Source organism: Myodes glareolus, chromosome 24, assembly GCF_982192425.1.
Source record: "Myodes glareolus chromosome 24, mMyoGla1.1, whole genome shotgun sequence".
Classification (NCBI taxonomy): Eukaryota; Metazoa; Chordata; class Mammalia; order Rodentia; family Cricetidae; genus Myodes; species Myodes glareolus.
Genome location: NC_142049.1, coordinates 46,719,930 through 46,736,808, shown reverse-complemented (window position 1 = coordinate 46,736,808; position 16,879 = coordinate 46,719,930). Strand labels below are relative to the sequence as shown.

Sequence of the window (16,879 nt, the reverse complement as noted above, 5' to 3'; positions counted from 1 at the left end):
TATAATCAGCTTACACAGGTGTGTGAGTATAGCTGTGTACAGCCCATACATACGTAATACATAAAAACACAAGGTTCAGATATACCCACATCATGCACCAGTATGCAATGTGGGTATATGACATTTATATATGGCACACACATACTGTTTTGGTTTGAATGTGAACCCCGCCCACATAGATTCATTGTTACCTTCCCACAACAATGGCCGATCCCTTCTTAAACTGTGGTCCCAAATCAACCCTTCATCACTAAGCTACTCTTGCCAAGAATTTGGTCATGCCAGTGAGAAAAATAATTAAGATATACATAAAAGTACATTTCCCACACACACACATTCCTATACTCAACTTAGTACACACTCCTACACACACCCTCACACGCATGTCTACACACATGCTCAGTGTGCTTAGACTCCTGCCCACTGCCCCTGGCCTTACCTGGGCACATCCTGGCAACTGGTCGCCCGTGGGTCCCGGCATGTTCGGAAGCAGGGACTGGCACAGGCGTCATAGTGCCACTCGCAGATGGGGTAGGCAGCCCCTAAGGGCTTGGCATCTAGAAAGACAGCCCCCTCCAAGACTCTGGACTGAGAGGCCGAACACCAGAGCCCAGCATTTCCCCAGCTCAGCCCATGCCTTCCCTGCCCTGTAGTGAGGACAAGTGACTACAGGCAGGAAAAGTCAGAAGCCAGGCACAGGAGGTGGCATTCATGATGCTGAGGTCCTGCTGGCATCTCAGCTGGTGTCCCCATGGGTGTACTTTAAACTTCTGGGGCGATTGCATGTTCTAAGGCAGGAAACTGGAACCAGGCATTATGTGAGCTCCCACTAGGCTCACTTCCACGCATTTTTACACTACACAATCGGCCTTTAGCAGGAGGCAAGACCCAGGAAGTTGGCTGGGTCTCAATCCACTCCGCCATCACTCGCTGATCTGCAATATGGACATCAGACCACCTCCCAATCCAAGGGTAGCCCCAGGGGCATCCCTCTTTCCAAAAGGATGAGGATTCTGTTCCTTGGGGACATGTGGAAAGGAAAAGGGGACAAGGCATGAAAAGCAGCGGAGTGAGGCAGAAGCCCCAGGTTTGAGAACAACGGTGGGGCAAACACTTACCCAGAAGGTGGAAGAGTGCACCACCACGAAATGCCTCTGTGTGCTCGTATGACCTCAGAGCCAGCTCAAGGCCTGATGAGTGGAGGAAGGAGCCAGGCTTTGCCAGGGACTCCAGAGCCACCAGGCCAGCCTGCCATGTCCCCCGGTGCAGGGAGAAGGAGGCATGCTGGTGGAAGGCTTCATCACCACGCCACTTCGCCATCCTTACAGACCCATTGGCTAGGGTGTGCAGGAAGAAGTTGGGTCTGTCGGCTGCTTCCAGGGACACAGCGTCAGGGTCTGCAGAGCCACGGGAGTTAGGTCAGTGTACAGACAGACCAGATGTGGGGGTGCAGCACACGAGCACGGGAGTTAGGTCAGTGTACAGCCAGACCAGATGTGGGGGTGTAGCACACGAGCACGGGAGTTAGGTCAGTGTACAGACAGACCAGATGTGGGGGTGCAGCACACGAGCACGGGAGTTAGGTCAGTGTACAGACAGAACCAGATGTGGGGGTGCAGCACACGAGCTCAGATGTGGGAGTGCAGCACACAAACACAGGAGTTAGGTCAGTGTACAGACAGAACCAGATGTGGGGTGCAGCACATGAGCCCAGATGTGGGGGTGCAGCACACAAACACAGGAGTTAGGTCAGTGTACAGACAGAACCAGATGTGGGGTGCAGCACATGAACCCAGATGTGGGGGTGCAGCACACAAACACAGGAGTTAGGTCAGTGTACAGACAGAACCAGATGTGGGGTGCAGCACATGAGCTCAGATGTGGGGTGCAGCACACGAGCACTGATGTGGGGATACAACACACGGGCCCATGGCCAGTGGGTGGGGATGACAGCTCCCTGGGGACTAGCTGGACCCTATTCCCCTGTCACTGCTTCTTTGACCTTCCTCCCCGTCCACTGACCACCTCTGGTCACTCATCTCTTGGGATAAAGGTGGGAGGTTACAGAAGCCCACAACTGCTCTCTCCTGCCTGCCTCTCCTCTCTTTCTGTTGACTGAGGTTTCTGTCCTACCTGGTTCCTGTCTCATTAAGTCCCAAACAAATCACACAGGGGTCTACATTAATTATAAACTGATTGGCCTAGTATCTCAGGCTTCTTATTAACTCTTATAACTTATATTAGCCCATAATTCTTGTCTGTGTTAGCCACGTGTCTTGGTACCTTTTTCAGCGAGACCGTCACATCTTGCTTGCTCTGTGTCTGCTTCCTCTCTCTGTCTGGGTGATGACTGCAAACTGAAACTTCTCTTTTCCCAGAATTCTCATTGCCCCACCTCTACTTCCTGCCTGGTCATCACCTCGCCTATACTTCCTGTCCGGCTACTGGCCAATCAGCGTTTATTTAAAATACAAGTGACAGGGTACAGACCATTGTCCCACAGCAGCTTTCCACCCGAAAACCAGGCCTGTCTTATTGCCTGCTATGCCGGGAACCAAACAGATAGGAGCAGGCTCTCTGCAGGGCGACAGTCCACTGAGGTGGAGACAACTGGGTCTGTTATTCAGCAGGCTTAGTTTCCTCACAATGTCTAATGCTCTCCATTTCTTCCTGTCACCATGAATTTCCCATCCTTCAAGACCCTAAGCTAGCTCCCCCATTGCAGACTCCCCATCAAACTCTGAAGCACTCAGCTAGTCCTCCATTGCAGACCCCACAGCGAACTCTGAAGCACTAAGCTAGTCCCCCATTGCAGACCCCACAGCGAACTCTGAAGCACTAAGCTAGTCCCCCATTGCAGACCCCACAGCGAACTCTGAAGCACTAAGCTAGTCCCCCATTGCAGACCCCACAGCGAACTCTGAAGCACATCTTAGCCGTCACGTGCCATGGGGCTGGAGCACCTGCTGGGCAGGCACTGAGTCTCTCAATGTTTCTGGTTCCTGTGCTTGCTCTGTGCCCAAGGCTCAGTGAGAGGGAGACAGGAGAGAAGAAGGAGGGAGGGGAGGGGAGAAAGGAAAGGGGGGAAGGTCGGAGAAAAGGATGAGAGAAGAACACAAAAGGAGGGGAGTTGTTGCCTCTGGGATTCTCTGAAACAAGAGCAGGGGACAAAGTTCTGTGTGGGTCCTGTCCTAGGCGGTGTGGGGTCACAGAAGTCAAGAAACTAGTCTCAACTAGGAGCAGAGTGTGGGGCTGGAGCACTGTGGGTGTCTTCAGGCTTCACCATCCCCTCCTCCCCCATTTTCCAGGACAACGTTTCCTGAAAGGGCTGGACTGGAGCCAGAGGGTGGGCCTTACCATGGGCCTTGGCCTTGTATAGAGCAGCTGTCAGCAGGAAGCTTGCAATGTCTCCTGGCGCCAGGTCCTCTGCCCTCACAAGGGCTATGTCACTGTCTACTGCCTTCGTGGCCACAAGAGTGCCGCCAGTCGCCACACTGGACAGCTGGTAGGGACCCTTTCCTAGCGCTGGAGAGAGGAGCCCCTGTCACAAGCCCCAGCAGCCAACCCACCTGTCCCACCCATTAGAAGTTCAGAAGAGGCAAGGGGTTAGAAAGGGACTCTTGGTGACCACAAGAACTTTTGTAGGTGTGATGGTCAGGAACCCCAGGCCAGCAGCCCCTGAAAAAGATGGATCCTCCACCCCCCCCCCCCCGTGATTAGGCCATTGCACAGGAATCCATGACAGTTACCCTGTAAGCATGAGCCATTACCATGAGAGACATTGCTCCATCAGGGAACCCCACCCAGTCCTGAGGGATGACAGCCAGGACCCCAGAGCTCAGTTTGTGTCTATTTATTTCATGCACGTGTCCCATTTGTGCTTGGGAGGGCTTTGGTTATAAGGTGGGCATAGGGTGGAGGGGACATGGATGTCACAGACAACTGCGACAACTTTAAAAATGATCTTCTTGCCTCTGCGGTGTCCCATAGCTACCTGGGTCACTTTCCTGGCCACTCTCCCCAGTGGCTCACCTCATTCCTAGGATAGGATCTCAAGAACACAGCTTTAATTCAGGGCTCTTCCAAACTGTACCTGTGCTTTGTCCCCCACCCCTCAAGGGCTCCCGTCACACTGAACCTCCTTCCTGCTTTATTGAAAGAGCCACATGGCTGTCCTAGCTCACCTCCATCATGCTGTCCCATCTCTCAGAGAAGTTCTCCTCCTTCTGTGCCTTGAAGACACCTACTCAGTCCCTGGAGACCAGCTGAAATGCCACCGCTTTAGGGAAGTTCTCCCTCACCCTCTCCCGCCACACCCTCCTCGGTGCTCTACTAGCTCCGTGGTGTGGCTCTGAATTTGGGCTCCCATCTGTGTCCTTCGGTAGAAAGCAGACAGCCCAGTGTGCTAGGACGTGGCCAGCAACCCGCGCTCAAGAAGCTGACAAAAGAAGTGTGCCACACGGACTGGGTTCTATGGTGTGAATACTGAGAGCAGTGGCCAGGTTCAACACGCGGGGTGCAGAGCACACATGTGGTGCTGGGATGTTCCCTTGCACCTCCGTAAAGGTCCTCTTTCCCAGCACCCCATGGGGCCTGGACCACAGAAAATGCTGGGAGAAAAACTAAGCAAGGAATTGGGTGAGTGGGTGGGTGGGTGGGTGGAGACGCTAGAAGCAGCTTGTCCTTTGCCAGTTACTGACACCCAAAATGTTGCAGAGGGGGAGAACGGCTCAGAACTGCTGCTTAAATGTCTTGCCTGATGTCACAGGGACCCTCCTGCCCCAGGGAATGCAGTTCTCCCGAGTTATTCCATCGGGCGTTGAAGGTCTGGGGCCATCAGCTGCCCTTGGACCGACCATTAGGCAGGGCCATCTCTCTGAGCCCTGTGTTGCAGCCTGGTCCATCTAGCCCTCGTCACAGATCCCGAGTCTGATCTATCAATCATTTCCTCTCCCTAGGCCATGGCTAACTGAGATGCCTATTGCTACATCAAAGCTGATGCTGGCTACCAGGTTCTCCCAGCATCCCTCAGTTCCTACCTGTTATAGCAGCAGTTCTCAACCTTTGAGTTGTGAGCCCCCTGGGGGTCAACCACCCTTCACAGGGGTCACATAAGTCTATCTACATATCAGATGTTTACATTACAATTCATAATAGCAAAATTACAGTTATGAAGTAGAAATAAAAATAATTTCATGGTTGGGGTCGCTACAACATGAGGAACTGTATTTTTCTTTGTCTTTTATGTATTTATGTATGTATTTATTTATTTATTTTGAGACAGGGTTTCTCTGTAGCTTTGGAACCTGTCTTGGAACTAGCTTTGTAGACCAGGCTGGCCTCAAACTCACAGAGATCTGCCTGTCTCTGCCTCCCGAGTGCTGGAATTAAAGGCGTGCTCCACCACGCCTAGCTGAGGAACTGTATTAAAGGGTCGCAGTGATGGGAACGTTGAGAACCGCTGTGTTACAGGGTCCTCCTGGCTGGCATACCCCATCCCCTACTCTAAACTTCTCCAGCCCAGGGGCTGGGCTTCCTCCCCCCTGCTCTTTCCTATGTATATCCAGCCATTTTGGCTACGCCGGTGCTTTCTTATCCTTTTACTTTTCGGCCTCTGCCTCCTGAGCTCTTGGCTCCTGGCTCTCCTCTTCTCCCTCCTCAGGGTCTTGTTCACTCTGGACTCTTCCAGATGCCTCTGCCTTCTCCCTATGTCTACAATAAGCCTTCTACACCGTACCTTTTTATAGTCTGGCCGTGAAGATGCTTCTCAAACCCAAACCAGCATCGACATGTGCTCGAAGTCTGTGCCCCTACCTACATGGGCCAACTCCTACAAGGTATGGCTGGGAGGAGACCTTGGGGCTCGGGTGTCAGAGGGCACTGAAGGCCCAAGCGGATGAAGCTTGATGTTGAGAACTATTCTGGCAGCCATCTTGCCACAGCCCATTCAGCCTCGGATCTAATAGATTAAATGGCTCTAATATTGGACACTAATCTCCCTTGGTCCTTAGCAATGAATTGTATTTTCGTCTTCATTAATAATCTAGATGCAGGTGCATATCTTGGTACCATGAACTCCTTGGATTTGAAGATGCCATCTAGGTTTTCAGCAGCCTTCCTCAGGGAAAGCAGTCTGCACTTGGTTTTGACAAGCTAGGTCTTTAGAGAACCCTGGTGACCCTCGATGAGCTTATTGGGACCAATTAGAAACGCTGTGGGGTGGGCACACTGATACCAGTGGCCTTCTGCTGCCTGGTGAAGCTGCCCTGAATGATGAAAGGCCTGATGAGGCGCCTGTCCTGGGCCTCACGGAGCTGCAGGGACAGCTGTGGATAAAGTCCTGACATCCCTGAGCCCTGCACCATCAGACTCCCCACCACAGCCCCACTCAGCACCCGACTCAGCTATTCCAGAGCCAGCAGCACCTCAGGAAGTCAGCACTAAGTTAGCAGTGCCCCAGTCAGGCTCCCCTTGGGGGAAATTTGGCTTACCTTTGTTGAAGAAGTCACAGTCGTATGCTAAAGAAGAAAGAAGAGAGATTTCCCATGAGCAGGGCACCTGGACCCCGTCTCTCCCCTCATCAAGAACTGAATCTGGCCCTATTTCCCAAACTCCAAGACTGAGGAATAAACTTGGATCCAAATGTCTTTTTATTTGTTCATTTGTTTTGCTTTGGTTTTTGAGACAGGGTTTCTCTGCATAGCCCTGGCTGTACTGGAACTCGCTCTGTAGACCAGGCTGGCCTTGAACTCAGAGATCCACCTGCCTTTACCTCCTGAGCACTGGAATTAAAGGCGTGCGCTATCACCACCCACAGATCTATAGGTCTTAAAAGGAGGAAATACAGTGGTCCTCCCTCACATCCCAGCACAAGACTCAAAGCCTGGCTTGGAGCAGCACTCAGCGATGTGATGAATGAACAAACAAATGAACAAACGAATGAATGAATGTTAGATAGAAGAGTATGTTTTGTGCAACCACAAATGTCAAGAACAGAACATGAAGGTGTAGGATTGAAGACATAGCCCAGTCAGTAGAGAGCTTGCCTAGTATGTCCTGGATCCAGTGGTTCTCCATCATTACATTATATTGTGTGGTGGTGTGCACCTCTAATCCCAGCACTCAGGAGGGAAGGGCAAAAGTATCAGATCATCCTTGGCTATACAGGGAGTTTGAAATAAGCCTGAACTATAGAGATCCTGTCTCAAATATAATAAACAGAACCAAAGTGTAGAAGATCTGATTGGATATTTTGCAGAAGAGCCCCCAAAGAAAGAATGCAATCATAAAACAGAAGTTCCTCAGCTTTGGACGGAATGGGATGAAGGGGCTCCCAGATCCCAGGCTCTCCACAACCTTCTATGCTGCGGTGACTGGCTCCATCGAAGTTCTTTTAGGCAGTAAGGAGACCCTAAAGCACGGACCCATTGCGCCCTCTAGTGGATGATCTGCATCTGTTCCCTGGCATCTCCCTTACCAATTTCAGTCCACAATGGGTGAGCTGTGAGGACCTTGCCAGATGAACCAACCAAGAATAAAACTGTGGAGAACCATCTGGGTGCCCATGGGATAAAGGCTGCGTAAGTGTCTGCCTCACACACAGGGAGGGTATGAAGAGCGTCATCAGCTCCTAGTACACCTTAGACCCACAAATAAACACATTCGCTTTTGCTCTCTTGCAAAGGGATGAAGTCAGGTGTGGTGCACACCTTTAATCCCAGCACTTGTGGGGCAGAGACAGACAGGTCTTTGTGAATTCAAGGACATTTTGGTCTATATAGCAGCCAGGACTACATAGAGATACTCTGTCTCAAAAAACGAAAACAGAGTGAGGAGCTGGCTTGCCATGAGCCTATGGGCAAGCACTTGTTTTCCTCATTGGTGGACACGGAGTGCAAAATTATGAGGGGCTTTGGGGAGGTGACTCAGTTGGTAAAGCACTTGCCCTACTTGCATGAGGACCAAGTTCAACCCAGCGTTGGAAACACAGAGGCAAATGGATCTCTGGGGCTTGTTGGCCAGCCAGCCCAACAGCTATGCACGGATGCACAAAAGCACTTTTGCAGGGATTTTATCCCAGCCTTTATTCCAGGTGCACCCACCTGTCCAACCTCGGACTGGCAGGACTTGCCATTGGTCTTAACACCATTCATCTTAATGTGTTAGCCAATGACTTTTCCTTTAAGTTACTTGTTTATTGGGGGGATGCAGGTGACGTGGCGTACCTGTGGAGGTCAGCGAACAACTTGAGGGTGTCAAGTTGCACCACATGGGTCCTGGGGATGAACTTGGGTCGTCAGGCTTGGCAGCAAGCACCTTTACCTGCTGAGCCATCTCACTGGCCCAGGATGATTGATTATAAAATATCTTGTGTAATATTTCTCACTTTGTTTTTAAAACCCCTCCTTGCTGTAACATCCCATAAACAGCCCAGTGGGGCCCATGCAGTCCCACTGTGCTATTATGACACTCACTAAAAGCCTTATTAATCTCTGAAGAAACAGTCCTTGCTTTATTTAGGTCATTAGCTAATTCTACTTTAATATGACATATCCAAATCAATACAAAAAGTTCATAATGAACACAGTGTCAAAACATTAAAATAAGCAGTAACAGGGTCCCACTGAGTCACCGTGGACCCTAGACCCAGGGGGAACTGAAAATACCAACCTTCGATATTTATTCATCAGCAATAATTTTGCAGTGAGTTTTAGTTTTTAAAGAAACTACACTAAAATGTTATTATGTTGGATCCCTGAGTTGTTGGGGGTTCCTGTAAGCATCACAACCCTGGAAAAGTGCTTCATCTGCTTTACCTTAGTCCTGATTATTACATGAGACAACACACATGTAGCATGTCATGATAGGTCCTCTATAAATATGTGTGTCCCCTTCTTCCTGAAGGGCAGTTACCAGAAGCAAGGAGAGGGACCCAGCACCTATGCTGAAGGATCTGGGGGTGGGGGAACAGGCAGGGGGAAAGGAAAAAGTCCGGAGAGGGGAGGGTGCGCCTCCGTCTTATCCCTGAGGTCCCCAGCCTGGAGCTCTAGGGGCTGGGGATATGTCAACACCCCTGTGTCTATTAACAGTGTTGCACAGCACCAAGCCAGCATTGCAAGATTGTGTCACTTAACGTTCCCAGCATCTGTGAGGTGAGGACTTAGCTTTGCTCCAGTGCTGTGGAGAAGGGATGCATCCAGGCCCCAGTTGGCAGAATTGGGGTCTGAAATAGATTATCCTCCCTTGTGGAGCCTGGACACTCCTCACTGACCCCAACACGAGGTCAGGAAAACCTGACTGTGGGTGGGATATTGGAATCTAAAGGAAATGACCTTAGATTTTAGGAAATTAATTTCATCTTCTATGCATTTTATTTTACCTTTTACTTATTTTGTATGTTTTATGCTACACATTTATACTCACCATAGTATATGTTGCTGTGGGATAATGTTCTTGTACACTGGAAAGATTTGCCATTCGTATTAGTTTAATAAAAAACTGATTGGCCAGTATCCAGGCAGGAAGTATAGTGGGGCAACAAGACTAGGAGAATTCTGGGAAGAGGAAAGGCAGAGATGCAGCCACCAACTAGACACAGAGGAAGAAAGATAAGAATGCCTCACTGAGAAAAGGTATCAAGCCACATGGCTAACCATAGATAAGGATTATGGGTTAGTTTAAGTTGTAAGAGTTAGTTAGTAATAATCTTGAGCTAATAGGCCAACCAACTGATAATTAATACAAGCCTCTGTGTGTTTCTTTGGGACTAAACAGATGTGGGACCAGGCAGGACAGATACTTCTGTCAACAAATAGCACCCAAACATTTGACAAAAATTTCCACATAAAGCCTGAGAAGGCTTTAAAAAAAATGGGGGAGGGGGAATTCTAGACAGACAAGAACAGAGTCAAGTGCAGCTTCTTGGTAACCATTTTTTTTCTCCAGTAGGCTCTGTTTACTGGTGGTGAGAAGAGGTACAGCTTTTGTTTTCACAGGTAATGAGAGGCTGTGGATTCATTCTAGGTTAAGAAAAATAAGGTTTGATGAAGGAAGACCCCCTGAGAAATCTCCAATGGAAGTGGATGTCCCAGATGATCCAACATCTCAGAGCACCTCTGTTGCAGTCTCCTCTGGGTTCTGCATCCAGAACAGCCTCAAGACTGCTGGCCGAGATGATCGAGCCTCACAGAATACTCCAGTCAGTATTTGATCATAATCCTAGATTTTCTTTGGTAAGAAAATTTGGTAAATTTTCTTTCTAAGATTACCAGCACTACCAAACAGCAGGAAGTAGCTTAGAAAACTATACCACATTCCCCAAAAATAGATTATTGATGCTTGTCTTTGTTTAGTGTTTATTACAAGTTGTTAAGGACAATGGTCCTAGTACACTGCAAATATTTGTCACTCATATTAGTTTAATAGAACACTGATTGGCCAGTAACAAGGCAGGAAGTATAGGCAGGGCAACCAGACTAGGAGAATTTGGGGAAGAAGAAAGCCAGAGACACAGCCACCAGCCAGATTCAGGGAAGCAAGATGAGAATGCCTCACTGAGAAAAGGTACCAAGCCACATGGCTAAATATAGATAAGAATTATGGGTTAATTTAAGTTATAAGAGCTAGTTAGTAATAAGCCTGAGCTCATAGGCCAAACAGTTTATAATTGATATAAGCCTCTGTGTGTTTCTTTGGGACTAAACAGCTGCAGGACCGGGTAGGACAGAAACTTCTGTTTACAATATGTATATAAGTGTGTGTGCATGTGTGTGGGGTGCACATGTGCATATATGTGCCCAGAATAGTTCTGTCTCAGAGGTCTCAATAGGCAGCATTCATAGGCCCACACTGTTTTGAGTAAACAGGACCTATCTCCACAGCTCAGCTGGTCAAAGGTTTTTATGTTCATTATCTTGTTTGAGCTTACAGAAAGCCAGTTAGGGGCTGTCTATTCCCATTTTTCAGGGGATAAAAACTGAGGCTCAGAGGAGTTGGGAAGTTTGTTTTGAGTCACACAGTATGCAAAAGCCAGCCTGGCCTTGGATCCCAGGGCTTGGGACTCTTTTAGCAATGAGGTTAAGGACCAGCTCTTCAAAGATGAGTTCCAGCTACCCTATTCTCCTGAGAAACCTTGAGCATGGCTTGCACAACTCTCTCCTCTCTTTGCCACACAGGGATATAGCGTCATGGGGTGTAGTCGGGAACACTCACGGCAGAAGCGGGGGGTCCGCCAATCAATGACCACCCCGTGCTGGCAGCACTGGTGAGCATAGGCAGACACGCTGGCACAGAAGCACTCACAGTCACCACCCCGGCTGCAGCCACATGTGTCTGTCAGGCAGTTTGAGTAAAACCAAGTGACGTCAACCTAGGGAAGGTCAGAGGGTTCTGAATATCAAGCTTGCATTTCATCTATGGCAGTACAGCAGGAGGATGCTCACAGGTAGGCGGCGCTGTCCGCATGGGATGAGGGCTATACGGCGAGGCAGGCAGCTCAGAAAGCACAGGCAGAAACCCACTCTGAGGTGCTCGGCTTGAGCCCAGAAAGTTGGACTCAGGAGACTGGGGAACTGCTAAAGCCCAGACAGGATGTGCGAGCTGCCCAGCCAGGCTGGAGTCACAAAGGCTAGGCCACAATGGTCTCCGAAGACCTAGAGAAGCCCTGTGGAGCAGAGCCCCAACCTGTCATCTCCATGGAGAGCAGGGGAAATTCAGGAATGCAGCACCAGCTCAGTGTGCACTCTGCAATAGAATGTCCTCATGAGCAGGGAGGGCCAGGCCCAGCTGGACTTGCAGAGAGCGCAGAGCCTTGGCTGGCTGTCTCTATGTGTCAGGGACCTGGGGAAGGATCATCCGAGCAGACAGAGGCAGGAGAAGGGTGGAGGAGAGATGGGTCTCCCTCTTTAAAGGGAGTATTTGAGAAGGAGGGGGTCCTTGGAAGGTGGGAAGGACTTAGAAGGGGCCAAAGATCACCCACTTAACACAGGGAGGCACTTACCACGGGGTGGCATGTCTCAAACACCTCACTGAGCAGAATGCCACACTCCTTCCTGGCAAATGGCTCTCGGAGAGGATTCAGGGCACACGTGTCCCTTGGGTCAGGAGTATCTGGACACTGCAAGACAAAGGGAGTGCTGTACCCATGGCACCAAGCAGAGAGATCTCCTCTCCCTCCAGTTCCTGTACCCACAGGGAGTGCACTCTGAGTGCCCTGAGACTGCCCTGTAGGCATCCACATCCTTGTTCAATCACCTCCCCTGGAGAGTGGGAGCAGCCTCCAACCTGCTTCCAACAAGCGGAACACCAAAGGTTCTGGGGACACACCAGGCTGAGAGTCATCAGATGAGGTCCCAGAGCCCACTTCACTGGAGTCTGTCCCTCACTGGCTGTGAGGAAGGAGACAGCTATGCTGGGAACTCCACATGACAGGAAGTGAGGGGCCGCTAAGAGCTGAGGGTGTTCTCTGACCAATAGCTACTGAAAGCTAAAGTTGTCAGGCCTACAGGTCCAGGAGCGGAGATGACCCACAGCCACCCACATGCCCTGGATGTCGCCTTGTCTGCAGCCTGTGGGACACAGAGAAGAAAGCCTAGCCTCATGTTCTGATTCCCAACCACCAGGAACTGAGGGAGGACATGCTTTGTGTAGTGGTGTGGATTGAACACTACCATTGCACAGCAAAGGGTGGTTAACACAGATTTCCCCAGGCCTGTATTTTTATGCACTGCCTTCCCAGCATGCCTAAAGTTATAAGCAATAAAGAAATATTGGCTGGTGGGGAGGTGGTTCACAAATACAAAATCAGTCACCCATTTCACCCATCCAGCTTTTCTAAAATGTGGGTGCCATGCCCATCTGCTCTGCCTGCCCTCTCTATCTATCCTTCTGCAAAGAACAAAGATCCACTCAGGGCAGAAAAGCGACATATGAAACAATCGTGTCACCATTACTGCACCCAAGGCAGACATAACCAATCAACCACAGTCCTTAGGTATTTCTCAGTGACGCTTTGCAGGCAGCCTCTGGGGACTGATGAGAGCTGTTATGGGCCCTCCCCTGGCACAGTGCCCTCTCTCCAACAGAAGAATCAGTTCATCCAGAAAGTCAAGACAAGAAGCCGAGTTTGCTGCTCTCAGTCCACTGCTGTCCCCAACAGCTCATAGCTTGGCAGCACCAAGCAGCTCCTAACCCTCAGGGATGTCCCTATGCGTCTGCTTATGGTCTCCCTCCAAACACAGCCTGTCTGCCAAATTCCACCCTCCGTCTCGCCTTCTCCACGAAGTATTTGCTGAGGACTGTCTCAGTCTACAGGATTCTCTTCTCCATGCCCTAACTAGTGCCAGAGGTGGTGACGGTGGGGAGGATGGACAAGCTGGGCATGGTTCAACAAGTCCACCTTCCTCACTAGGTGACCCCCTTGCCTAGGATAGGAACTCCACCTTCTCCAAACATTATTAAGTCACGTTTGACCAAGGTCAGGGTGGGCTGCCTGCCTTGTGGGGCAGGGACAGAATCTTAGACAGTCCGAGGCAGAGGGCTTTCCCAGGAGGAGCCTCACACCGATGTTGTTCTCCCCTGGCTTGGGCCCAGGATGCGCACGGCCCATCTAAGAGAGTCAGGGGTACCGGGGAACTGGAAGGCCTTACCTCCACCGCAGCCCAACTGCTGCCAAACTCCTGGGGGTTCGTTAGCTCTAGGTTCTCTGGGGTCCTCATCTCATTGATGGTTTTCAGGTCAAAGTTCCCACAAAGGCCCACCAACTGACCCTGAGAGGAGGGAGGGCACCTTGTCAGTTGCCAGGATAGCAGGGCTGAACTGCAGCACCAAGACTGTTGATCCAGAAGCAACTGTGGAGAGGATGGCTTAAAGAGAGGTGGAGCAAGGCCAGAGAAAGATGACAGATGAGGACAGCAGTGGACAGGACAGCGTTGTGATCCTCTCAGCCCTGGACAATGGCAGAGGTGACGGTGCTCAGGTCCCATGACTACCTGCCACTGAGGGCCAGCCTGGACATGAACAGTGGTTCTCTGATCCCAGAGGAGGGTGACGTGCTCCCGTGGGAAATGCACCAGTGTGAAGAAGCCTGCTCTCCAGATGTGGACAGCCTGCTTCTCATCCAGGAAGCTCTCGGGACTCTAGGGAGACAGAACAAGTCAGTCCTGAACCTGAGTGTCCCTCAACACCAACTCAACCAGACAGAGTCACGAATCATTGCCAACCCCAGTCCCTCACCGACACGCCTCCCTCTTTCCACTGCGATCCTGCCCTCTGCTTCCCTTTATAAAGAATCCAGCCAGAGCTTCTGCCTCAGTGGCACAATGGATCCCAACCCTCTCCTGCCTCCTCACCACCAATCTGTGCCCCGTCTGTACAACCTTCCCCAGTACAGGTCCTTACAGGATCCCATCTGTGCCTCGTCTGTACAACCTTCCCCAGTACAGGTCCTTACAGGATCCCATCTGTGCCCCGTCTGTACAACCTTCCCCGGTACAGGTCCTTACAGGATCCCCCTCACCACCAATCTGTGCCCCGTCTGTACAACCTTCCCCGGTACAGGTCCTTACAGGATCCCATCTGTGCCCCGTCTGTACAACCTAACCCGGTACAGGTCCTTACAGGATCCCCCTCACCACCAATCTGTGCCCCGTCTGTACAACCTTCCCCGGCACAGGTCCTTACAGGATCCCCTGAGTCATCGTCAAAGATGACAAGCGAGCTGCCCACACTGATGGAAATGGACTTCCTGCAGATGACACCAGAGCTGTAGCAGTTCACATCTTCCACCACCACGGAGAAGCCCAGCTCTGATGTACTCTGGGGGAGAGAAGCCAGGGGAAGGACACATCTGGTGAGGAGCACAGAGGAGAAAGGGTGTGGACTCTGAGGGGCTGTCCCAACCATTTCTTTAGTGAGCGTCAGAGTGAAGGTAGTGTGTGTTTGTGTGTGAGGTGGCGGCAACCCAGGCAGCTATGCGCAGGCAATGTGGGACCTGGGCGACAACCCTGGGTATCATTGTTGGATTCTGTCCACCTTTACAGTAAAACAAGACCTCTCACTGGCCTGGAACTCACCAAGGTGGCTAGGCTGGGCCAGGGAGCCCCTGGAGTATGCCTGTCTCTGCCTCCTCAGCACTTGAACTACAAGTGCAGCCCAGCTTTTATGTGGTCTCTACTTGCAAAGCGAGAACTCTACTGGCTGAGGACTCTTCCCATCCAGAATCTACTTCTCATCCGCTGTTTGGCTTTGGGCAGCTTACTTCAGTTCTCTGATGCTCAGAATCATTTTACAGCTTCCTGGTGCCGTGTTTAGCAGATGTGACTATCCCCAAAGGGTCTGAGGGATGAATGAGTGAGTGAGTGGATGTGACCAGAATGGAGAGGGATGCCGTCTTATAGTGTGAGTGGGAAGCTTGCCCATACTGAACAGCGCTTTAAACACACGTCACTTTGTAGGACCTAAGAGATACAGTCACACACGTGCTTGCTGTGGCATTGAAGTATTGCAACCAGCTAAAGCTCACCTATCCCTGTGTGGCATGGTACTCTCTGTGTAGAATGTTCCAGCCAGCACTGAAAATAACCTAGCATGCACTGACAATGTGTGATAATACCCAAAACATGCTATAAAACGGAGAAAAAAAAACCTATGGAGTCTTATTTATTCTCGTTCATGTAAACTAAGCAGTGTATGTGTGTGTTAAGACATTATCTCAAAACTAATTAAAATTAGTTTTTAGATATGGTCACCCCACAGCTCCTGTCTGCATTCTTTCTGCTCAAGAGGTCGTGGTGGAGGCACTCAAACCTGCGGGTCTGAATTCGTCTTGGACAACATGGCAAGACCTTCATCTCAAAATAAATAGACAAATAAGAGCCTGAAATGGAATGGCACACGTGCAATTGTTGTATCTTGCGGAGTTCCTGAAGTGGTAGGAAAGACTCCAGCGCAGTGCTTGTCCATAGACAAGACCCCGTGAAAGGTCCCGTTTCACTCAGCACATGCAAGCCCTGACCACAGAAATAAATAATAAATACACCAGTGCATGTCTGCCCTGTCACTGTGGTTATTGCCGATACTCAGACGATGAGATGATGGGCTAAGAAAATCAGTGTCCCCGGGAATACTGCCCCACATCCCACTGGTACCCGTCATTCTCTAGGGAACGCTTGCCTTCCCCGTGCCGCCCACATCCCCATTACTGTATGGGCGAAGACTTTTAGCACATGACTCCTGCTGGCTACCACTTCTCTAGTCCTATTTGCTGGTTCTGGGCCGCCTAGCTGTGTTATCTCTAGCAAGTTCCCTAGCTTCCCCAGGCCCATGGTGTCACATCTGTCACATGGGGACAATTAACACAATCCATCCATCCACTGCTATAAAAAATTAAGTGAGAGAATCCATAAAGATGATCAGGAGACTACCAGGTACCATTGCTACCAAACTTGAAAGGCATGAACTCTTTCTACCACAGGAAGAAAAGTCACTGGGACTAGCGGGGCAAGGCTGCGAGGGAGAGTGGAGCGGTTTCCTCACCCTGACCTGTGGAAGTTGTCTCTGGAAGCTGCACTTCAGCATTCAGCCCGCCCCACCCACCCAATTACGCAGCATCCTGGAGTTCAGATCATCCACACATCTGACAGGTCTTGCTCCCTGCCTATTCTGGGTGCCCGTGGAGACAGTTGGGTAAGCCCCCCCCAGGAATTCACCTTGATCAGGTGCACTTTGCATGCTCCTACGAAGTCAAACGGAAGGCCGTCAAATGTACGGTAGTGTCGGTCCCCATACACAGTGCAGGTGGAGGCACAGGGGTGCAGGGTGCACTGGAACGAACCCCGCTGGCATACACTGAAACACACACACAGAGACCTCTCCTAGAGCA

General features: G+C 50.6%; 1 protein-coding gene across 1 annotated transcript in view; it reads right to left on the bottom strand.

Annotated features, from left to right (window-relative positions):
* Otog (otogelin) overlaps window positions 1–16,879 on the bottom strand; it is a 68,759-nt gene that overhangs the window by 22,985 nt on the left and 28,895 nt on the right. Inside the window, exons 25-34 of the mRNA XM_087901341.1 lie at window positions 16,707–16,845; window positions 14,680–14,814; window positions 13,989–14,135; window positions 13,647–13,766; window positions 11,999–12,115; window positions 11,212–11,368; window positions 6,492–6,518; window positions 3,358–3,525; window positions 1,119–1,397; window positions 440–557 (exon numbers count right to left, since the gene is read on the bottom strand). Coding sequence (XP_087757467.1) covers window positions 440–557; window positions 1,119–1,397; window positions 3,358–3,525; window positions 6,492–6,518; window positions 11,212–11,368; window positions 11,999–12,115; window positions 13,647–13,766; window positions 13,989–14,135; window positions 14,680–14,814; window positions 16,707–16,845 — 1,407 coding nt within the window. The remainder of the gene's footprint in view (window positions 1–439; window positions 558–1,118; window positions 1,398–3,357; window positions 3,526–6,491; window positions 6,519–11,211; window positions 11,369–11,998; window positions 12,116–13,646; window positions 13,767–13,988; window positions 14,136–14,679; window positions 14,815–16,706; window positions 16,846–16,879) is intronic.